Here is a 24,277-nt window from a genome sequence, read left to right as displayed (position 1 = left end):
GAGAAAAGTTGCGATATAATTATGATGACAAAAGTTGGGATATAATTACAATTATAAAAACACACAGCTTTAGGACACACTTCAACAATGATTGCTGAACAAGAGGAACCAGTGCAGAGAGCAAGCAAATATGTAGCAAATAATAATTTCAGGCCGTTTTTCCGGGCTGCTGTTCTTAAATTGATTTTATGCTCCTTCAGCTTGTTAGCCTTTTTATTGGATTATGTTACTGTTATTTGTTTTTATTACTGTGTGTTTTATTTTTGGATTCTAAGATGCCTTGAATATTTTATAAGAACGCCCGGCGAGCAACTCTGACAATAAACAACTCAGTCAAATCTACCAGTTGAAAAACGTTTCAGGATGGACCTCACTGGATGATCCAAAGCTCGGAAGGACTTTAGGGCCGTATTTATATCTACGTACTGAGAAAGCACTGGTATTTAACACTAAATCTGAATGTGTCTCTGAGCTCATACAGAGTGTTTCTTGGTTTCCCACACACACACAAAAGACCTATTTAATGGGACCAGTGAGGAGGGCTTTCAAGCCAAAGGCTGTAAAATCTACTGCCTCTTTTTTATTATAGTAAGAACAACACTTTATACAGCACATTTGTAGGGAAACATTTCAAATGACAGCATATTCTCCATATGGTCCCTTGTTTTAGTGCTGATGCTATCTGCCTTTTTCCCACCATCCATTACGTAAGGCTTAATTTGATATGATCAGTGACAAAACCTCAGAAACATGATTTTTTTTAAATTATTGTTTTCATAAAAAGGCTGTTCCTTCCTCTGCTCATCTTGGTCAGGAGGAAGAGTTTAGCACCATGGTGCTTTCCAGTGAAAATTCCTTTTCTCCGCACAGCCTCTAAGTCAAGAGCTATTAAATGCACCTTCAATTCACACACACACACATCCAAAGAGAAAGAGAGAGCAAGAGAGAGAGGACGACGAAATCATGTTTCCAGAAGAAAAGATCTTCCATATTCTTCCGTATTTAAGGAAGAATCATGAAAGCAGCTTTCCAAGAAGTGGTAAAAGAATCAGGGGAATAAAACAGTGCAGTTCTGCAGCATAGTAAGATGCAAATCCCGGTAACTTCCGATGTCTGTCACACCAACTATGACCAGTTGGGGCAGAATTTTCACTCTCTCTGGATAAACCATTAATAATCTGTGTAACCGCCCTATACAACTGCATGCCATTATTTATCTACATAGTACTGGGTGCATAGTTATGTGCTCCAAAGTCCACTTCCTAAATTATGCCTTTGGCAGCCATGAAATTAAAAGACGCCTGCTTCTTTGGAGGAAAGCAATGGCAAACCTAGACAGCATCTTAAAAAGCAGAGACATCACCTTGCCGACAAAAGTCCGAATAGTCAAAGCTATGGTTTTTCTAGATGTGCTGTATGGAAGCAAAAGCTGGACCATAAAGAAGGCTGACCGCTGAAGAATGGATGCTTTTGAATTGTGGTGCTGGAGGAGACTCTTGAGAGTCCCCTGGACTGCAAGGAGAACAAACCTATCCATTTTGAAGGAAATCAACCCTGAGTACTCACTGGAAGGACAGATCCTGAGACTCCAATACTTTGGCCATCTCATGAGAAGAGAAGACTCCCTGGAAAAGACCCTGATGTTGGGAAAGTGTGAAGGCAAGAGGAGAAGGGGACGACAGAGGACGAGATGGATGGACATTGTCCACCAACACAACTTTGACCCAACTCCGGGAGGCAGTGGAAGACAGGAGGGCCTGGTGTGCTCTGGTCCATGGGGTCACAAAGGGTTGGACATGACTTAACGACGAAACAAAAAAAATCTATTTTAGTGGTGCTAGTTCTTACACACTCGTTCTAGTTGGTTCACATGGCAGCCTTTAACAGGATTTTTCTTCCTTCACTCACAATTCATGTCATAATCATATAGGTGTAAGGGAGGTGTCCAACAGTATAATGCCACTGCAGAGTTGAAAACGGTAACAGCAAATGGCAGGAGCAGGAGGAGAGTGTAGGAGAGTGTATTTGGAGTTTTAAAGAGAAGGACTGTCTGCAGATTCCCTAATTTAAGCAACACCTTAATTCTCTCTGCCTTTTATTTCAGAAAGATAACAAAACAATTCCACAGCAGATAATCTCCTCGTTCAATCTCCCTATATAGCAAAGAGATACTTGATTTTTATCACACCAAAGGGAAAAATGAAAACAAGAGGGAGAGAACCGTGTAAGTGCACCATTATCAACTAAAGCTCAGTTTATTCTAAAATATTAGCAGAAAGATTACAGAAAGTGCTGTGCAATCACAAACCTCCCATAGGTTACATCGAACCCCACTGAAACTGAATGGATTTCCAAGCAGTCTGGAAAGTTATTTTTTTAAAACTAAAACTCCTGCCAGAATTCCTCAGCTAGCAAGCTGGATTCTGGGAGTGTTCATCATTGCTAGGAGACTCTCAGAGATCCATTCCTTTACATGCTCAGGATGCATATCATATATTATCTAGATGTGCTGCACACGGACATACAACTCTGCCTTCTGATATGACTCTTGTTGTCTGGGCTTAATGTCATGCCTTTCCTACTCACACATATTTTCTGTATCCATAATTGCAATCAGGGGATCATGATGAGGTCACATATCATTTTCAGTATTTCGACACACTACAACTCCTGGGATCCCTTAGGATGCAGCCACAACAGTTAAAATGGCATCAAATTGCAATAACTGTGCAGTACTGAGACACTCACAGTAAAAGGTCATAGAATCTCATATGGGAGATTGTTCTCTGTTCTCTGATTCTTACAAATTAATCCAAGTTGTTTTTATTACGTCCCTTCCCCCAGCATATACTTAAGAGTAGGCATCCTCCAGTCTCGAGATATGATGGTAACGTGCTCTGAATAGAGGACTTGGAACAGCATCTGGTGTGATTGAGAAGGCCAAGTCGAGAGTGGCCATCCCTTCAACACTGAAGACAAATACAATCTGTACCCCGTCCAGCTCCCTGGTTTTGCTGGTTTCGGGTCTGCCTCTTGGCCTCGGCCTGCTGGACAAGGGTCTCTTCAAATTGGGAGAGGCCGTGATGCAACAATGCCTGCCTCCATGCTGAACGCTCAGAAGTCAAGGTTTTCCATCTGTTGAGAAAATCCATTCCTAAGGCCTTCAGATCCCGCTTGCAGATCTCGTTGTAGCACAGCTGTGGTCTCTCTCTGGGGTGATTTCCTTGCACTCATTCTCCATACAGAAAATATTTTGGAAACCAACCTTCAGCCATTCTCACGACATACTGAAAGCTTAGAAAAGCAGGGAAACACACTCTGTGTCGCTGCTCATAACTCCCACACTTTCAGCATAACCATGTTTGTACAACTCATACGAGAAAAATATTATCTGTTGTGGTTCCGTAACGTTTCCAGTTGCATGGAGAATGTAATGCATGGAAATACGAAGAGCCTATTTTGAAGTTCTGTTCAATGCACACAAGTTATTCTTGGACTGGGGTCCTCCATCCGAATCCCTCTTTCCTGCCTTCAGTTCAGGAGGGTTAAAGGTAGACCAAGGAAAATCCCAGATTATAAATTCAAAACTGATATTTGATTTACCTAAATTTGTGGAGTATACATGTTGTGGATATGTGGGTCAAAGGGACCAATCCTGCTACGTGGACATAAACACTTTGAGGTTTTCAATGGGAAAACACTTGTATTGTACCAAAAGCATGAAGCAAAAGTTAACAAGAGACACATATGCACGTGTAAATCACGCATGTACAATGGGTTCAAATTACAAGAAAGAAGATTTTGTCGAAACACCAAGAAGAACAGTAAAGAGCTGCTTAGTACCAGAACAGACTGCCTTGGAAGGTGGCAGGCTCTTCATAATTGTTTTTAGACAGAGGTTGGCTGGCCATTTGTCAAGGATGCTTTAACAGTGGATCCCCTGCTTCAGCAGCAGCATTTGACAGAATGAGCCATCAGTCCCATCCAGCATTACCGTTCCATGATCCCACAGAGATTAATAAGTATACTAATCCATTTGCCTTCATAGTCAACCAAATGGGCAGACAAACTGATGGGTTTCTATAGTAAAAAAAAACAAAAAACAAAAAAAAACAACAAAAAAAAAACCCACCGCTGGCCAAGCGAGAGATTAAGATAATTAGATACCACAAAAGCTCATATTGAATTAAATCTGTTAGTGTTCAAACTGCTGCGATATTTTGCTTTTTTGCTTTGCTTTTCCCTCTTTACTTTTGCTGACAAGGTAAAACAGATTAACAGGTCTACTTCTTTGTAAACTCGATTGGAGCAATACAGGCAGACCTATTAATGCAAGCAGTTAAGATGGGAGTACACATAACTATTAGCAGATTCCTGCAGTGAATGGAAATTTCTGCCTTTGGAGTCTGGCAAGTATCCTTCACACCTCTATCATACATTCACCTTCCTCTGCAAATGGGGGAGGATGGGAGGGGGGGTGTCTCAGAGCAGTCAAAGCCACTTTGGGTACTTGTTATCTGAGCTGTGTCAGACAGCAGTAACCCTTGATGAATTTGCAGCCTCTTTGTCAATGACCATCATACTACTTAGGGGTCATTGACTGGAAGATGAGAATCTAGTAGAGTAAACCAATTTCCTTCTCAGTGCTGAAGGTTGAGGATTATCAAGCGGCTTCCTCAATGAGGCACTAATTTTGAGAAGGAAGAGTTTGTGACCTAACCTTAAGTGCTTAAAATCTCAGGCTACTGTGCTGTGCCTTTGATTCTCTTGTTCTTTTTTCTTTCAGTCCTGGCCTATCTAATTCTCACCTTGTCAACTTTATCAGAATCTGAACTGTTGTTACTCTCACAGGAAGAAACCCTGAAATGAACCAACAGGCCACATCCAATGTTGTGTATGCAAAGTTCTGGTCATACCTAAAGGACTTCCAATGAGGTACTTCTCCTCTCCACCCCCAAAAAATTGCTCCCCAAATCAGACCTTGAAATTCCCCCAACTGTCCCCAGAAGCTGGGGTCACACTAGAGAGGAAGATGTAGGCAGTAAGGACCATGTTTCACTAGTAGTATTTGTTCCAATTAAAGATGGGATACTATTGGATAAAATTCAATGTTTCTGTGAGTCAAAAGCTGACCATCTAAAGCATATCTGGATAATTACATCTCTCTCTCTCTCTCTCTCTCTCTCTCTCTCTCTCTCTCTCTCTCTCTCTCTCGATAGATAGATAGATAGATAGATAGATAGATAGATAGATAGATAGATAGATAGATAGATAGATAGATAGATAGATAGATAGATAGATAGATAGATAGATAGATAGATAGATAGAGTGGTGCCTCGCATAGCGAGGTTAATCCGTTCCGGATTAACCTTCGCTATGCTGAAGCATCGTTGAACGGGGCAGGGATTTCCATTGGAACGCATTAAACATGGTTTAATGCGTTCCAAATGGGCCAAATACTCACCGTTCAGCGAAGCTTCTTAATGGCCGGCAGCCATTTTTGCGCCCTCGCCTCGCTTAACGAGGGCGCGAAAACGCTGCGCGCGGCCATTTTGGGCCATTTCCGGGCTTCCGGTGGCCATTTTGGCCGCCGAACAGCTGATCGTCGGGCTTCGTTTTGCGAAGATCGGTAAGCGAAAAGCTTACCGGTCTTCGCAAAGCGAATTTTCCCCGATTAGAAAAACGTTAAGCGATCGCATTAGCGATCCAAAAAAACGGATCGCTATGCGATTTCGTCGTTATGTGGTGCGCTCGTTAAGCGAGGCACCACTATAGATAGATAGATAGATAGATAGATAGATAGATAGATAGATAGATAGATAGATAGATAGATAGATAGATAGATAGATAGATAGATAGATAGATAGATAGATAGATAGATAGTCTGTCCGTCCGTCCGTCCGTCCGTCCGTCCGTCTGTCAGGATATGTATATGTCTACTGTATATACTAGGAGATTATACATTCAGAATAAGCATTAACATTTTCTGCAAAAGGCTTCTACATTTATTAAATTACAAATAAACCTGTGTGGCCCTCTCTAATTTAAAACAAAAGTGTAATTGACTTTTTCCATTTTCCTGATGTTGCTGCTTCCATGATTTTAATATCATAATAGTTTCTATAATGTTAATACTGAGTTATAATTTATTTTGCTTTCTATCAGTGTTTAACTTGAGTACGTTAGCTGTCTTAGACCTCGGCCATAAGAGGAGGGAGGGAGGAGAGGGATGCAGGAGACAAATCATTTTATATGTAATGAAATAAATGAGTATAAAAGGACATTTTCAAGATGCTAGATTTTTTCCCCCAACTACATAGGCAGTGTTCAGATAAGGAGTCACTGTCCTAATTATCTACTCATGTTGAGCCAGGCCTGTTTGCATCAATGCCGTGTACTCACAAAATTTCTCATTCTCTTCTGTTTTTCAATTTTCACCACATCAAGACTTCCCACTGAGATTTTTCTTTTTATCAGCAAGATTCCTGGCTTCCCAGGAAAATAAGACCATGGTCTTGTTCCACCACCAACAACCAAATTCTGCAGAGCTTGGTGCCTTTTTTTGGGGGGGGGGGGGAAGACTTTTGTGCATGAAAGATGTCATTGTGTGCAAGCTGTCTGGCATTTGTTTTAAAAAATTACCGCAGAACTTCCAAGAAATCCTGTAAAACATCCAGCAAGACTTTTGGCCTGGGGCACAGCAAAAAGCAGAAGATTCATGTCTCTTAAGGCCCACAACCTTGTCTGCCCCACCATCTGCTTCTGGACGTGGATGACTAGACACTATCTCAAAGGAACACAGTAAGCTTAGCTACCCTACCTTAGGTAAAGGTAAAGGGAAACGTTCCCCTTGACATTTGAGTCAGTCGTGTCCGACTCTAGGGGTCAGTGCTCATCCCCGTTTCCAAGCCGTAGAGCCAGCATTTGTCCGAAGACTGTTTCTGTGGTCATGTGGCCAGCGCGACTAGACACGGAACACCATGACCTTCCCACCGAGGTGGTACCTATTTATCTACTTGCATTTACATGCTTTCAAACTGCTAGGTTGGCAAGAGCTCGGACGAGCGACGGGAGCTCACTCCATCACGTGGATTCGATCTTACGACTGCTGGTCTTCTGACCCTGCAGCACACAAAGGCTTCTGTGGTTTAGACCGCAGCGCCACCACGTCCCACGCCTACCTTATATGGAATTAGTTCATCTGGTCTAGAACTCTCAAATGCTCTTCAAGATTCTGTCCTAGCCCAACCTGATTCAATCCCCAGATGTTGGGGATGAAATCTGGTACTTTTTGTATGCAAAGATTCTCCTGCATTTAGAACAGACTGCTGACATTTGGAATATTTTTAATTTTGGACATCACTGCGGTACAGGAAGCAAACAGAGGTACGGCTGGGGGGGGGGTATGTTCCCACTGTAGCTTCCAAACTAGAAGCTCATCCATTTCTCTTGTAGATCAAATGCTCCTATGCACAGCTAGTAATGCATATATTTTTCCCACTGGACATTAGCAAAATAATATGAATGTCAAAGCTATTCCTTCCGAGGTTGGTAAAATGAGTACCCAGCTTGCTGGGGGGGCAATGTGTAGCCTGTATAATTAAATTGTAAACCACCCGGAGAGTGCTTGTAGCGCTATGGGGCGGTATATAAGTCCAATAAATAAATAAAATAAATAAATATTCCAAGCTCTTAGTGTATTTCACTCCATATGTCTAAAGAAGTGAACTTGTCCACAAAAGCTCACATAAAAACAGAATGGTTAGTCTTTAAAGTGCTGCAGGGATTTTGTCTTTCTTTTATTTTTCATTTTAAAATAATAATAATAATAATAATAATAATAATAATAATAATAATAATAATAATAATAATAATAATAATAATAATAATAATAATAATAATAATAATAATAATAATAATAATAATAATAATAATAATAACTGGTATGCTTTCACAGACTAACACAGCTACCTGTTCTAAGTCATCCAAATGCACACTTGGTTTCTCAGAGTAAATGCTCAGCATAGCTAGTCTGAAAACTCTCCAGTTGTCAAGCCCAAAAATTCAATGTGTGGTACGGAGACAGGTGAGAATGGGATGGACAAAGGTGGCTTGAGACAAGTGAACTCCCAGTATAAGATTTCTCAGTAGATGGAAGAATGCATCTTCGCTTTAGCCATAGACTTTTCATACGCAGTATGTTTCTCATATGGGAATACCCTACGGGGTAGGAGGTTGTGAATGTCCTGTTTTTCCAAACGAGTCAACTTCATTAATGGTTGAAAATGAGAGGGTTGGAAGCAAACTATATTTAAAGTTATCTGGAAGTCAAGTCATGGCAACTGGACTTCTTATTAGGTTGAAACATTTCACTACTCATCCAAGTACAGTGGGTCTCGACTTACGAACGTTTCGACATATGAATGTTTCGACTTACAAACCGCTCTCATAGGAATATATGGACTCGACTTACGAACTTAGATTCGAGTTACGAACTCTTTTCTCCCCTTTTTTTTAAAGCTAAGTCATCTTAGGTTAAAAGGAAAAAAGAAAAAATCCCCCTCTAGTGGCAGAAGGCGGAATAGCAGCTTCCCATTAGTTTCTATGGACGAAAAGAGCAGATACGGATTAAATGGTTTTCAATGCATTCCTATGGGAAATGCAGATTCGACTTAAGAACTTTTCGACCTGAGAACTGCCTTCCAATACGGATTAAGTTCGTAAATCGAGACCCCACTGTAGCTTCTTCAGTCTAAGGGGAGTTGGCCAACTCTCCTCAGATTGAAGAAGCTACTTGGACGAGTAACAAAACATTTCAACATAATAAGAAAGAAGTCCAGTTGCCATGACTTGACTTCCAGATAACCTCGCCTGGATGACTAAGAATTTTCACAGATATATACCCCTTTTCCCCGAAAATAAGAACTAACCTGAAAATAAGCCCTAGTATGATTTTTCAGGATGCTCGTAATATAAGGGCTGCACAAAATCACACTGGAGGAGAAAAAGAAATAAAGCCCATGAAGGAGAGGGGTTGATATACTTGATCCTGTAATGATAAACAGCCTCCTTGGGTCCTTTTAAGAAGAAAGGTGGGGTAAAAATATTTTAAATAATTTTAAATAATTAACCACGGTTTACCAGGATATCTGAACGCAGCCAACTTCTGTGAAGTTTATGAACTACCTGTATATGAATTTTAGATACTGTATATAATTTCTTTTGTCAGTGTTGTTCCTGAATATGCCTGTGCCCCATTTACCCAAAAGAATGGAATCTACTCTAAAACAGAGGTCCCCAACCCCCGGCCCGGTGCCGGTCTGTGGCCTGAGCCAGACCGGGCCGCCAAGACAGACCTCCCGCCCCCCACACAGACTCACCCCAACACGCCCATGCGAGCACCGCGCTGTTTGCGCATGTGCACGAGCACACCCAGACAAGTGCCGCTCTGCCATTTGCGCATGTGCATGAGTGCGCCTGTGCCTGTAAGAGAGAGCACATGCGCTTGTTTGTGCATGCGCACAAATGCACCCAGGCAAGTGCCACGCTGCCATTTGCGGATGCACATTAGTGCACCCATGCCCGTGCAGGAGAGCATGCGCACTTGTTCGCCCATGCGCATGAGCTACCCAGACAACCACCGCCCTGCCATTTGTGCATGTGCACGAGTGCGCCTGTGCCTGTGCGAGAGAGTACACACATGCGTGCAAGTACAGGGCCTCCCCACCTTCCCCAGTTGGTTCGCGGACCAAAAAAGGTTGGGGATCGCTGCTCTAAAAGAAACTAAAGAAAGAAATGTAGATTACCAACTTGGTCACCTTGCTCATGAAATCATAGACACACTTCTTTTTGTTCCTCCTGTATCTCTGGAAATTTTATATTTGCAATTCTACTCTTACATTTTGTTTTTAGAAGGAAAAAAATGAAGTCTATAAATATTTTAAGGAATATGTGACACAATTCCATTCAGCAACTGGAATCTCAAATTTGGGGTTAAATTACGTATTCTGAAAAAAAAAATCTACCTGTTTCTTTATGCCTCTGTAATAGTATATTTGTACAGTTACTCCAACAAAATCTACCTAAGTGTATGTCTATCTCTAACTGTGTATTTATGCACATGAGCATTGTTCCTCCATGTGACAACACGCATGGGAAGGACACCTGTATATTTTTGATAGTCCATGAAGCAGTGGCCGCTGCTCCTGCACATTTGAAATGGAAACTACTATGGCCTCAACCTCTGTCCTCCATTTCATTGGAGCACAAAATGTTGTTGAGTTGAACACTCAGTACACTTCTTTGGCGCCACAACCTACTTTGACGCTCTACTCTTGTCAATTGTAAAGAGAAGAGGGGTGGACAGTGTTCACCTTGAACTGGTTCAGTCCAGAAGTCCAGTGGTAACTGAAAGATATCTGGCGTGGTTTCTGCTAACACTAGTATTGCCAACAGGTATTGTCAACAGAAACCGACCTAGCAGTTCGAGAGCATGTAAAACTGCGAGTCGATAAAAAGGTACCATCTTGGTGGGAAGGTAACACCATTCCGTGTCTAGTCGCACTGGCCACGTGACCACAGAAGCTGTCTCCGGACAAACGCTGGCTCTATGGCTTGGAAATGGGGATGAGCACTGCACCCTAGAGTCGGACACGACTGGACTAAATGTCAAGGGGAACCTTTCCCTTTACTGTTTCCATCCAAAACAGTTGTCTGCAGGGTGGATCCTTCTAGGCAATGTCCCTCCAAGCTGCCACTCCATGGCAGGCCTTCTCTGTGGTGGCACCAACTCTGTGGCGCCATCTCCTGGTGGAATGATGCCTGGCTCCCTTCCTGCTAACCTTTAGAAGGCAGCTCAAAACATTGCTTTTCAGGGAGGCCTTCCACAATGACCCTGCTTGACGTTACACCTCTTGTCCTGCTCTTACAGAGATAATGTACTTCTAGTGCCATTGGTTTAAAAAAAATGTTTGTCCGCTATTAACTCTTACTTTTTAGTTCTCCATTTATTGTTCTATGTTTGTTTATTTTATTATGCTGTGAACCACCCAGAACAAGTGCATTGCACTAACGGGGCGGTATAGAAATCAAATAAAGAAAAACACAAATAAAGCATGATTTAAATCACAACTTAAATGAAAAAAACCAGATTTTTTTGACAATTCACATAAAAAAATCAATGTGATGATTTAAATCAATTTGATTTAAGAGAAATCATTTTTTTTATCCACCCTGGTTCCTAGCTTGTTTCACTTGATAGGCTATTTCATATGGGGGGAAAGGCAGGCAACACTGGCAGTGAAGGAACATAAAAGAGCAATTGGGAACCAGCTCAGCATCCCTTGTTTGTTTGAAGGAGATAGATTAAGAGTATGTTCTACATGCTTCTTGTCTGCATAAATGTAGATAGGTAGCATTAAGACGGCAATGGCATATACTGTATCTTGAGTGGCATGAAAGAGTATGAAATACTGCTCCTCTTTGGTGGATTTAGGAATGTGCATTTGCAAAACTGCTGAATTCTTTATCAATTACTTGAATATACAATTCATATATATGGCTTACACAGTAGTGCTGGGTTTAGCTTGCTTCCTTAAGTTATTGGCTCTGTGCAGACGCTGTTTCTTCTTGCTTTCTGGCTGCGACACAATTATCTGTCCCAGACTGTGCTTTTATCTCTGAATACCTGATATCACATATTGATCATTCTGAGTGGCGGCCGGGAGCATAGAAATACCTGTAACAGCTCTGCAACCTACATGAATAGAGCATTTTCTTTGCCTCTCCATAGGCATCATCATTAATAGTGTTGTTGCTGTTTTTCAAGATGGGAAAGCCTAGCAGTAAAAAAAAACAACAACACTTGGGTTTGTTTTTGCAAAAATGGTAACTATGGCAATTAAAATGACTTAATAAACAGGTTCTATAGACCTGACACATCTGTATTCCCGATTGTTTTAATTGTTACTTTATTTCTGTAGAAGCTCCATCTTTCCCACCACAGAAACCACGATTAAAATTAAAATAAAATCAGGATCACAAGACTGTATAAACAAAAAGCAGCAAACTCCCATCTTCATTAAGATGCTAAGACATGAAAGCAATAAGTTGTCAATATATATTCTGGTGTATCAAAGCGAAATGAGGCTTTCCCCCTTAGTTTCCACAATGTATACGTTCTAAACAAACAACTTCACCTTTGGTAGCCATAAAAACCCTGCATTTTCACATCATCCATCTTCAAAACATCCTCAGCCCAGCTGTCTCAGCTACAAGCCACAAAAACAACACACACACCCTTTTTTAAAAAAAAGTTTCTGAAGTCGAAAGACTGCAGTCTCCTGACCTGCCATGACCCCCGTTCAAAACCCAGCTTTTTGAAAAGCACCAACTTCATCCTGGATTCTCTGAAAAGGGTCACAGAAATTAACACGATTTGCACAAAAACAGAGACACACTCCCCACTCCAAGAGAGCCCTCATAGAGCAGAAAGAGTGGCTGTTACAGGAGAGGCCAAGTCCTTTTCCTGAAGCAAAAACCAAATGAAATTAAAGAATAGCATGATGCTTTTTATTTGTGGAACAATTATGGACCTTTTTTTGGGGGGAGACGACTCAGCAGGGAAAATAAGCCTTTGGAGTCCACTTTACTGGGAGTTTCTTGAGCTTTTAAAAGTAGATAGCTGTCCTTCAGAAGCAGAGGCTCCCAACAGGCAGTGCAATTTATCATGCATTTTGAACAGGAAAAAAAAATGCAGCCCATTTCGTCCATCCTTTGCAAAAAAAGTCATCAAGCCACTGAAGGGTCCCCTATGATTAAATCACACCCTTCAAACTGAAGACAAAGACTCTTCACACCGGGCAGTTAAATAAAAATATAAGCAAACCAATAAGCAAACTCTTGATGTGTGAAGGGTTCTTTTCCCTGCGACTGACCTTTTGCAAACTTTATGCAATATATACATTGCACAGAGTTTGCAACTTTGCAAAACACATCTTCCAAAATCAAACCAAACCATCTTCCAACCATTCCTAGTCTTTCAGCAACACAGAGGGGGGGAAGCTAAAAAAAAAATCAGAAGAGCAAAACAGATTTTTTTTTTTTTTTTTTTTTTTTTTTTTTTGCAAAAATAAGAAAAGGTTTCAACAAGAAGATGCACACCCAGGAAGCAGCTTGCAACTCTAAATTTTCAGGTTTGCATGCCTCTTTGCTGGAATAAATTCATTAAAGGGCTTTTTTTTTTTTTTAGTTTTCATTGGGAGGGGGGAAGAGAAGCAAACATCAACACAAGTCAAACAGTTAAGAGAGAAGGCACTCACCATTTGAAGGGAGGGAGAGGTTCCCAGAGCCACTTTTAACTAAGAATGAATTGGGGACAAACTCTTCCTCAGAGTCAGAGTCCTGAGTTGGCTGGGCCACACCGTTGCCTAGCAACCTCCTCTGGCTCTCATTGGCTGGAGGGGAAGGGGGAGGGGAGGGGGACTGCTCAATAGGGGTGGATGAGGCGGATGAACAATGCAGGGGAGGACCTGTGAACCACAAAACACAAAACACAAGACAGGAAAATAAATAACTTAAAAATTGCACGACACACACACACACACACACATATATATGCAACCATTGCAAAAACAGCAAACCAACCCAAGAAGGGTAACACAAGGGTAAAAATACATAGAGGGGTTTATATATATATATAAATACACACAAAAACATCAAATTACAATGGCATGCACAGCAGGAATAGGAGGAGCGCAGCTTTCAGTGCACCGTTGGGTTTGCACCCATAAGGCAGGAAAAGTTGCATTTGCCCTCACTGAAAACCTGCAGATCCTATGCCTGCTTCCATGGAAATAAACGGCATTAAGTAAGCCCTCCGAGTAAACACAGTGAGTAAACAAGACATAGGACTGTGATCATAAGAGGCAGGGAAAAGTTGTCCGGTTGGGGCCAAGAAGCCCTAGATTTATTTCTCTGGAATATTCTGCAGTTTTTTTAAAAGGTTAAAAACATAGCGAGGTTCATTTCTAAAGAACAATCTCTCCCAGCGTTTGAAACGGCAAATTGTTTCTGACTTGGAAAAAATTAAGAAAGCATTGAAGGTATACATGGGTGTCGTTTCTAAGCCGAATCCGTCCCTCTCCCGGGAGAGGATGAAGGTTGCCCCATCATGAGGAAACTCAGCAGTAGCAGGCCATAAGCAAAAGTCAATAGAAAAGTAATGCAGATCAAGAAAAGTATACCACAGAAATGCTGTTTTAATGGGATATGAGGACAGAAAGACAATAAGGCTGAGAAAAGGTGTAAGGGAGGAGGAGGAGGAGAGGAACAGCAAATGCAAGATGGGCTGACTCCTTAAAGGAAGCCACAGGCTTGGGTTTACAACCTGAGTAAGGCAGTTGAAGACGCAGGACCGTTTGGAGACTGCTCATTTATATGGTTCGCCATGAGTCGGACGCAACGTGAGTCACGTAACAACAACAGGACACAGAATTACTTCTCACAATAACTCATATCCATTGCTTACATTCCTACCCTGCGTGTCTCCTTAAGAAGGACCCCCCCCAGGCAGCTTACATCATTCAAATATGACATTTAAAACAAACAAAAAAACAGTCAGTATACAGATAGTAAAAAGGAACAAACAGTAAAAGACGGTGGAGAGAAGCCACACCAAAACACATGCAAAGCAGCAAGGCGCACGAATCCATTTCAGAACCCCACTCAGGAAGCCAGTAAATAAAGGAAAGCTTGCTTGAAGAGAAAGGTCTTCGCCTGCTCGCGGAAATTGTTTTTAGAATCGCAGAATGCCTCGGTGGCTGGGAGATGCGAGGGGGGCTGGAATACAGAAAAGTAATTCTCCTGAACTCTCTTCCTACCTACACTATCATGACCATGCAGGCTGCCTTTATGCACACCTAAGGCATACTCATCCCACAACGTATAAAATCAGGTACTCAAGTCGATGCCCGTGAGATGGCGATTCGCAAACCCATGGGAAATATACCTCCCAAGCACCGAGCATCCATTTTGTGGCTGCCAGGCTGATGTGAAGTGAGCTGGGCATCTGGACTCCGAGCCACCGGTCAGTTCAATCCCCCTTACTGAGCCTTGTGGGAGAAAAGCCAGCTGATACAGCCCTGGGCAAGTGACAGGTTCCAGATGACCCCTAGAAGAAAAGAGTACTTCTGAGCACTCTCTTACCTAGGAAACCCTGGGAAGGGCCACCAGAAATCAGAATTGACTTGGTGGCATGTAATTATTACCATTCGGCTAATACTAATGATCCCAGAGGCATTTGCTGAACCATATTTGCTAGGTCTAGGTGGGAAGGTAACGGCGTCGTTCCGTGTCTCGTTGCGCTGGCCACGTGACCACGGAAGCTGTCTTCGGACAAACGCTGGCTCTATGGCTTGGAAACGGGGATGAGCACCGCCCCCTAGAGTCGAACACGACTGGACAAAAATTGTCAAGGGGAACCTTTACCTTAGTGTATAAGTAAGGCAGTGCTTATCTAGATGGTGCATTTGTTTCTCTATATGTACCCTACTGTGCAATGAAAATACCACTATTTTCCTGCTGTCTCCCGAAGTTTCTCAAGATTTTTAAAGCATCTGTTTTCAAAATCAGCCAATTCCTGAAACAGATTAACAGTGGATGTCCACTGCCAAGGGCTCCCATTGGTAACGTTTAATTTGGCACATACCTACTAAACCGACAACCACATGCAACGAAGATCATTTCTGTTATGTATCCAGAATATGCTCACATGCCAAATTTTAGTGTGCTTGTATGCCCAAAGTAACATGGAGAGGAACCACATTAAAGCTATGCACAACTGAAGTAGATGCAGTATAAGAGTGGGATCTCAATGGGTTTTTCCGCATGTATGTTCTTGAAGACTGTCAAATATGATCCCCCTACGTTGTGCTGCAAGGTCAGAAGACCCGCCGTCATAAGATCGAATCCACACGACAGACTGAGCTCCCGTCGCTTGTCCCAGCTCCTGCCAACCTAGCCGTTTGAAAGCAGGTAAAAATGCGAGTAGATAAATAGGCACCACCATGGTGGGAAGGTAATGGCGTTCCGTGTCTAGTCGCCCTGGCCACGTGACCACGGAAATTTTCTTCGGACAAACGCCGGCTTTACGGCTTGGGGATGGGGATGAGCACCGCGCCCTAGAGTCGGACACGACTGGACTAAATATCAAGGGGAACCTTTACCTTTTAAGTTGGCTAGCATCCCAAGCAAGACCCCCCTCAAACTCCAGAAAACATAGCAAAAGTCTTCCTCTCACATATTTTTTTTAAAATGTGGGGAGAGGGGAAGAAGGAGACATAATCCCAGGAAACCCATCACACATTTTCTGTTAACTGTAAGGAAAACAAAATCACCCAGGGAAATCATTGCCAGACTTTACAGAAACAACAAAAATAAAAACTTGGTAACATGTTCTAACATGTTGTATAAAATTTATAGGTTAGCATAACCAAAACCGTACCACAACTGCCCTCCTTCGAAGAGACATGCAGTTAAAACACACTCACACACTGTCTGTCTCTCTCTCTCTCTCTCTCACACACACACACACACACACACACACACACACACACACACACACACACAGCTTGAAAGAAATCCACCATGGTTTTCATTTGCTTAGATTTGGGTTGTTTTTTTTTTTCTTCCCCTCCACAAAATAATTTGCTAAGGTTCAGAGAACTAAAACCTCATCTCCCCCTCCTTCTTTTCCTCCTTTCCTCAGTTTTGGTTGCTGGAGCATATCATGACAGGCAGGGGGGACCCCAGGAATAGTTCCTTCACTGGTTTATGTCAAGCTTTATGTTTTTAAAAAAAAGCCATCCAAACCTTTTGTCCGAGCTTTTTTTTGATCCCGGCTCCCGCTGAAAAGCCTCATCTGTGAGGCCAGAGTGAGCAGATGAATGAAACTCAACGCCCCACACCTCACCCATGTTAAGAGGTGCCCCCTTGTAATTCAGATTCCCTCGAGGCCAAAACCTTGCCCTATAACTCCAAACTGTACAAGAAAGGGAGTGATTCAATCTCGCCCTGGGGCCCTGGCGTCTCATATCCAAGTAACTCCGGCATAATGGAACTTCACTGAAATTGCTCTGCGGGCACCGTTTCGACCGGGCATGCAAAGAAGAACAACAATGAGCAGGTTAAGAGGAGTTAATGGCACCCAGTTAGCCCACCATTTTTGTACCAGGCAGAGCGGAGAGTTCTTAGACTTCTCGTCAAGATTTGCTATGAGCACGGAAAAAGATTACAGTCCTGCAGCCAAAGGCTCATCTTTTCCAACTTGCTGTCGAAGACCTCAAGCCCCTTAGGCACACGCCCATAGATCCAGTCCCCCTGCCTGCAGAGTGCAAACATAACCCCTCTCCTGTTCTCCGAAGCTGGGAAACCTTAATGCTACCTCACCCACTTCTCACACAGAACATCCTTCCACTAAATCTCAGGGTGTGCTCCCTTACCCCACTCCTTGTGTTCTCTCCACCTCTGCTCTGCTCTCAAATCCTAGCTCATCACTTTCCCTGCATCCTTACCTTCCAGCACCCTTCACTGCATTTAAATTCTCTTATTGTTTTCCTATCTCTTCCTCCAGCTTCCCATTCAGGTTTCCTAAAGTGCATTTGAAGGGAATCAACCCTGAGTGCTCACTGGAAGGACAGATCCTGAAGCTGAGGCTGCAATATTTTGGCCCTCTCATGAAAAGACTCCTTGGAAAAGACCCTGATGTTAGGAAAGTGTGAAGGCAGGAGGAGAAGGGGACGACCGAGGATGAGATGGTTGGACAGGGTCATCGAAGCGACCAAGATGAATTTGACCCAACTCCGGGAGGCAGTGGAAGACAGGAGGGCCATGGGGTCACGAAGAGTCGGACACAGCTTAACAACTAAACAACAACAACATGCATCTACACCTCATACTTATAGCAGCTGGCCATCCAGCAAAGGTCCTTCAAATGTTTCTACTGCAGTTCCAGGGAACAGGTGAGCACCTTGTCGGATAGAATTCCAAACACCTCCCTCTACACTACAAATCCCAGCATTCCACAGGATGAAGCCCCAACAGTTAAAGGAAGATCAAAATGTTCTCACTGTCCACTGTCAATACAGTCCTAAAAGCCGCCAGTTGTGGGCTTTGCTCATCCGACCCATCCATAGCCCTGACCTTAAGATCCAAGCCATGCTTTCTTCAGTGCCTGAAGACAGGTTTTTAGAATGTTCTGCATCAGGAAACCTTAAATATCCAAGTGGAATAGACCTATTGAATCAAGGCGTGCAAATGTATGTTTTTGGATTCTGGGAGCTGTGCTACAAAAAAACGGCAAATCTGGACTCCTTTGTTATTGAAAAAAATTGCAGAATAGAAAAATCAACCCTTACGTAAATCTTAACAAACCAATGGGTGTCCTCAAGTTGAAACTACCGACGGGATTCAGGTCACCAGCACAAAGCATATATTGCGCAATCTGCCACCGATGAAAGAAAGCAGGTAATGAGAATATAATCGGTGAAGATTCTCAGTCCTCCAGGTGAGGTTATTTGGAAGTTGAGTCATGGCAACGGGACTTATTTCTTATTCGGTTGAAACGTTTCACTACTCATCAGTCTGAAGAAGCTACTTGGGCGAGTAGCGAAACGTTTCAACTGAATAAGAAAGAAGTCCAGTTGCCATGACTCGACTTCCAGACAGCTGATGAGAAATTCACTAACAAGAGGAAGAAGAGCAAGCTATTATATGGTTGTATTTCTTCCCCCCCTTCCACCCCCCTGCCCAAATATGCTGTTTGGATCTCTGCCCTTCCCTCATTCCTCATCTTTCTTTTCTTCCACCTTTTTCACTCTTCCTTGCAAACTTTTGATTTCCTTCCGCTTGCAAAGATTTACATATTCCCACGCAAAGCGAGGAAGGGAAGGGTACCTAACGATCTCCCCATAACACCTCCATAAACCGCTGGCAACTACATGCCAGGCCTTTGACACCTGGTCCTGAAAAACCTTCATAGAGAAGGTGCGAAAAATCTGGAGGCTGAAAGGCAAGAGAGCCCAAAACACCCGGAAGTGTCGAACTGTTGCTAAATGCTTGAAACGGTATCTGCTCAAGGAGCCCAGGCTAGAGTTAAATTGAACACAATCCTCATTCCCCCACCCTGCCATCTAGAAATGTATAAAAATGCAAACCATATGAAGATAAAAAAACTTGTTGTTATTATATACCATCAAGTTGTTTCTGACTAATGGTGGCCCCATGAATGAGCCATCTCCAAAAGGTCCCTGTCCTCAGCTGCCCTGCTCAGTTCTTACAAACTCAAGCCCGTGGTTTCCTTTAGGGACTCAACCCTTCCCATATTTGTTCTTCCTCTTTTCCTGCTGCCTTCCACCTTTCCCAGCAACATCTGTATTTTATTTTATTTGCAGATGGGGAGAAGGTAGTCTCTGGTTTAAGCAGTGTGCTACGGGATAGTTTCCACCAACATGTGCCCGAGTTGTTACAAGAAACGGTGTAGTACATGATTTAAGCCAGCCTTTGCATGCTTAAAGAAGAATTCCTCTTTAAGCATTCTTCGTGTAGGATTTCTGCCGCAACTGTCAGAAGATAAGGAGCATGCATTCATTTCTAAACACTAAAAATGCTTTGATGGATCACTGAGAATTATAATTTTCCAAAAAATAAACAGTGCAAAAATGAAATTGCACACGTCCGTCTTGTTGTAGCCAAAGTGTGGTCATAGAAACTGTTTTGTACTAATCCAAGTCACTGGCCCAGATCAGAGATAGACCTGCTTTTGCTGCGTTCACATGTCCCAGAGCCCCTCAGCATCCCTCATCATTGTTTTATGTGCAAAAAAAAAAAAAAAAAAAAAATCGAAGAATTATACCTCTAGAATCCACTAATCGGCAAAATTCTGCCTTTTAAAAGCAGCAGATCAACCAACTGCATATTACCAATTACACCCCCCCTCCAGTGAGCTTTCATGGATGAGCAGGAATTCGAACCCGGGCCTCCTGAGTCCTTGTGCATCACTCTATCTAGATATCTAATATCTTTGCTACTGAAGGGCTCTGAAGTCATTATGCTCTCTAGGCTATCTGAGGTGGAACTGCTTGCATGGTGATTCAGAAGCTATTTATCCATCCCAAATCTTTGCAGCGCCTGTGTTCAAGATGCGCCCCACCCAAGTCACTCCCTTTCCCCCCTTTGAATCAAGCAGCCTGATGCCAAGCACTGTTAAATCAGGCAGAATTAAGCATTTTGCAGTTCCAGTGAAGTGAGAGATCCATTCCTCCACACTTCTGTCTTAAGCTATACTTTGAGCTAGTGTTTCTCAGTAGGATAAATTCCCCAAGGCGATGCATCAGCGTTAAGTACTGTTATTTACTTTGCATCACTTATGCAGAGCATTGCAGGGATTATAAATGCTATATTGCCCAGATTGCACAGCACCAAAAGAACAGCTTGCCTAACTAAGGCCACCAAGCAAATCCTTGGCAATGGTGGGATTCAACCCTGGGATTTCTTGGTTGTGCCTCAGTGTGGGAGTCATTAGGCTGAACCAAAAGAAAGAACCCTAAGAACGTATTCCCGAAGGCTTTCACGGCCGGGATCTGATGGTTGTTGTGGGTTTTTCGGGCTATTTGACTGTGTTCTGAAAGTTGCTCTTCCTGACGTTTCGCCAGTTTCTGTGGCCGGCATCTTCAGGGGACAGGAGTAGGAACTCTATCCATGCTCTGTTGTTCTTTGTTGGATAGTTGAGTATTTATCTCTCCCCTTTATCACAACAATACATCCACAACAAAAACACGCTGATCACCATAATCGCCCAATCTCCTAAAAAGGACAAAAGCTGTTCCCACAGCTATAAATGCTCAACTATCCAACAAACAGCAACAGAGCACAGACAGAGTTCCTACTCCTGTCCTCTGAAGATGCTGGCCACAGGGATTGGTGAAACGTCAGGAAGAACAACCTTCAGAGCACGGCAAAAGAGCCCGAAAAACCCACAACAACCAACCCCTAAGAACCTTTTACCTGCACTTTGAACTTCAAAATAGACTTAGGTAGAAAACCATTTCTTCCAGCACATTCACACTCGAAAAGACAAAAATTTTGGACAGGCTGCTATTGCTATCTATGATGACAGGCTATGACTTATTCCTTTACGGCACTGAAAACTTGTTGCTGAGATTTTATGATTAACCGATAATGCGTCAAGGGATGCAGGAAGGAAAGGAGAGTCACAAACTAGCTATGTAGAATTATTTCGGCACTAACAACAGCACAATCTTTCCCAACCTAGTGCTTTCCAGTTGGGCTGGACTATTACTAAGGCCATTCATCTCTGGCTGGGAATGATGGGTTTTATGATCCACTAAAATGGGATAAGTTCATCTTGCCATGAGCTCCAAAATATAGAAAACACAGATATAAGGTTCTAAGATACCGTAAGGGCAGACTTGTGTGTCAGAATATTTACTTGCTCTTATTATGTGGCATCAATTGTTCCGATTTAATGGTGAGCCTACAAATTAGTGACTTCCCAAAGGTCCTGTTCAAGAACAGCTTTGCTCAGGCTTGCAGACTAAAAACTGTGGTTTTCTTTATTGAGTCAATCCACCTCATATTTAAACTTCCTCTTTCCCCGTTGTTTTCAACTTTTCCTAACATTATAGTCTTTCCCAATGAGTCTCGTCATCTCTTGATATGTTCAAAGTGCAGTGGCCTTAATTTAGTCATTGTAAATTGTAGTGAGGTTTTGACTTGATTTAGAAATCATGGAATTGTCTTTTTGGCAGGCCCCTCATTCATAAAGCTCTCCCACAACACATTTTGAATTATTCTTTTTCTTTGCACAAAGTTTTCTCCATTGTCCAGCTTTCACATCCAAACACAGTAACCAGAAATACCACCGTTTTGGCCTTAGTCTCCAGCAGCTCTTAGTCTAGTTACTAATAAGGATGTTTTCTACTTAATTCCCTCATAACTGATTCTTTCTTGACTGCAGTCTCCAGTTTGACTGGGAATTTATCCAACATTTAAAAAATAATTGTAATTTTTTTTGTATCAGCATTAAAGTTATGTAATTCTTCTGTAGTTATTATTTTGGGCTCCTTAATGTTCAACTGTAATCCTGCTTTTGCACTTTATTCTTTGACCTTCATCAGTAGTTGTTCCAAAGTTGTTCCTATTTTCTACCAGTACTGTAATATGGTATTATCTGATGATCTTGAGCTACTGATGTTTCTTCTACCAATGTTCACTTCGCTTTCATCTGAAACGATGGCAACTTTCTGTATGATATATTCTGCATATAGACTGAACTGACAAGGGAGATAAAAATATACCCTTGTCTACCATCTTTGCCTATGGGAAACTATTCTGTCTCTCCATTGCCTGTTCTAAAAGTAGCCTCTTGTCCAGAGTATGGATTACACATGAGCACAATCAAATGTGGCACATTCATTTCTTTAAGGACAATCCACAGTTTCCCCTGATTAGCGTTCTAATATTGCAGGATCTCCATCAAACGATTCTTCTTTCAAAGAATCTGTCATCCTTACATCTCTTCTATATAGTTTTTCAGTCTACTGTTTCCACCTCTTTATTAGATAATGTATCTCCCTGTTGCTCTTTCAGCATTTCTAATCTCCATTTAAATTTCTCTTTGATTTCTTGAACCTTATGAAACAGATCTCGTTCTCCCCTTTGTTGCTTGTCCTCTTCACTTTCCTTGCAATGATTGCTATAATAGTTCTCGTTATCCTGACGCACAGATTGCTGGAAAGTTGGATTTAAATCTTATTTCTATCGTCTTTTATGTTTCCCTTTTCCCAACCTCTCCCACTTAATAGGGAATGATTTTTTTTTTAAAAAAAGGGGGGGAGGGAAGCACAAACTGTGCTCCTTGTTGACTTGAAAAGAAACATTCAAATCCTAAATAAAGAGAGGTTCCTTGAAAATAAGAAACAAGTGGCAACCCAAATTAAACAACTTACCACCTGATTCTGTTCCAGATCTGCATCCACATGACAACGACCTCTCTGTCTGGTCTGACATTCAAGCATGGGAAACTATAGCTTTGAATTGTTTATTTTTCCCCTCCCTTTCCTATGCTTCTCTCAGTTTCTCAATGGGGAGGCGGGAGAATAACCTTGGAAAATAACACAGGGCAATGCCACCAGGAAAGTAAAACACCTCTTTCTGAGTCTTTATTTACACCTTCTTCATTCTGGTGTTCATGAGCACTAAGCTGTAGGTCCTGCCAACACTTATATTTATTTTATATCGGACAGAATCCTGTTAGTGTTTGTGTAAAGTGTGCATAATTGGGGGCAGCTAATTGCCAAAAAAGGGACGTGGTGGTGCTGCGGGTTAAACTGCAGAAGCCTCTGTGCTGCAAGGTCGGAAGAGCAGCTATCGGAAGATACAAATCCACGTGACGGAGTGAGCTCCCGTCGTTTGTCCCAGCTCCTGCCAACCTAGCAGTTCAAAAGCATGTAAAAATGTGAGTCGATAAATAGGTACCACCACGGTGGGAAGGTCACAGCGTTCCGTGTCTAGTCACGCTGGCCACATGACTACAGAAATGGTCCTTGGACAAAACGCTGGCTCTACGGCTTGGAGATGGGGATGAGCACCGCGGCCTAGATTCGGACATGACTGGACTAAATGTCAAGGGGAACCTTTACCTTTACCTTTACCTAACTGCCAAAAAACTGGGGCGCATGCTATTGTGCATCTGCGTGCATGACCGGGCATGTGACTCAGACATGCTCCATCCCCACAGAAACCAGCTGCAATTACCTGTAGCAAGTAATGCAAACTTTAGAAAAATGCTAATAAGATTTGGATCATTTATGCTATCTTACTATATCTTTTTATTTTTGTCTTTTATATTTTCATATCTTATTTTTTTTGTTTATTTGTATTGCATATTAATTAGAGGAGGCCTCATACTTTTGTGCTCCGTGTAACAACAGGGGCAGGTTCACAGAGCTAGGAAGTGTTACTCTTTTGACCTGCATCTCCCACAATTTCTCAGACAACCATGACTCTGGGAGGTACAGCCCCCCCCCCAAAGTAAAATTTCCAAACTATGCTCACTCACAGCTTTCTCTTAGATTTCTTGGCCTTACTCCGAAGAATACAGTATATACATTTTTTTCCTGTCCTCATTCATGGCCCATATGCTTACACACTAGCTCTGTTCAGGCATCCAAATGTTCAAAAGAGTGTGTGTGAATAAGTT

At 42.3% G+C, this 24,277-nt stretch overlaps 1 protein-coding gene across 13 annotated transcripts in view; it reads right to left on the bottom strand.

The window, feature by feature from the left end:
* Positions 1-24,277, bottom strand: part of TENM4 (teneurin transmembrane protein 4) — a 427,285-nt gene that overhangs the window by 299,487 nt on the left and 103,521 nt on the right. For 10 of the 13 annotated variants that reach the window (XM_078390190.1, XM_078390188.1, XM_078390192.1 and 7 more), the window contains exon 4: positions 13,320-13,529. The exons of the other annotated variants lie outside the window; for them this stretch is intronic. In XM_078390190.1, coding sequence (XP_078246316.1) covers positions 13,320-13,529 — 210 coding nt within the window. The remainder of the gene's footprint in view (positions 1-13,319; positions 13,530-24,277) is intronic. 13 annotated transcript variants of the gene reach the window in all.

The sequence above is a fragment of the Pogona vitticeps genome, chromosome 3 (assembly GCF_051106095.1).
Source record: "Pogona vitticeps strain Pit_001003342236 chromosome 3, PviZW2.1, whole genome shotgun sequence".
NCBI classification, from domain to species: Eukaryota; Metazoa; Chordata; class Lepidosauria; order Squamata; family Agamidae; genus Pogona; species Pogona vitticeps.
The sequence above is the reverse complement of the archived record's forward strand: the minus strand, read 5'-3'. Positions and strand labels throughout refer to the sequence as shown.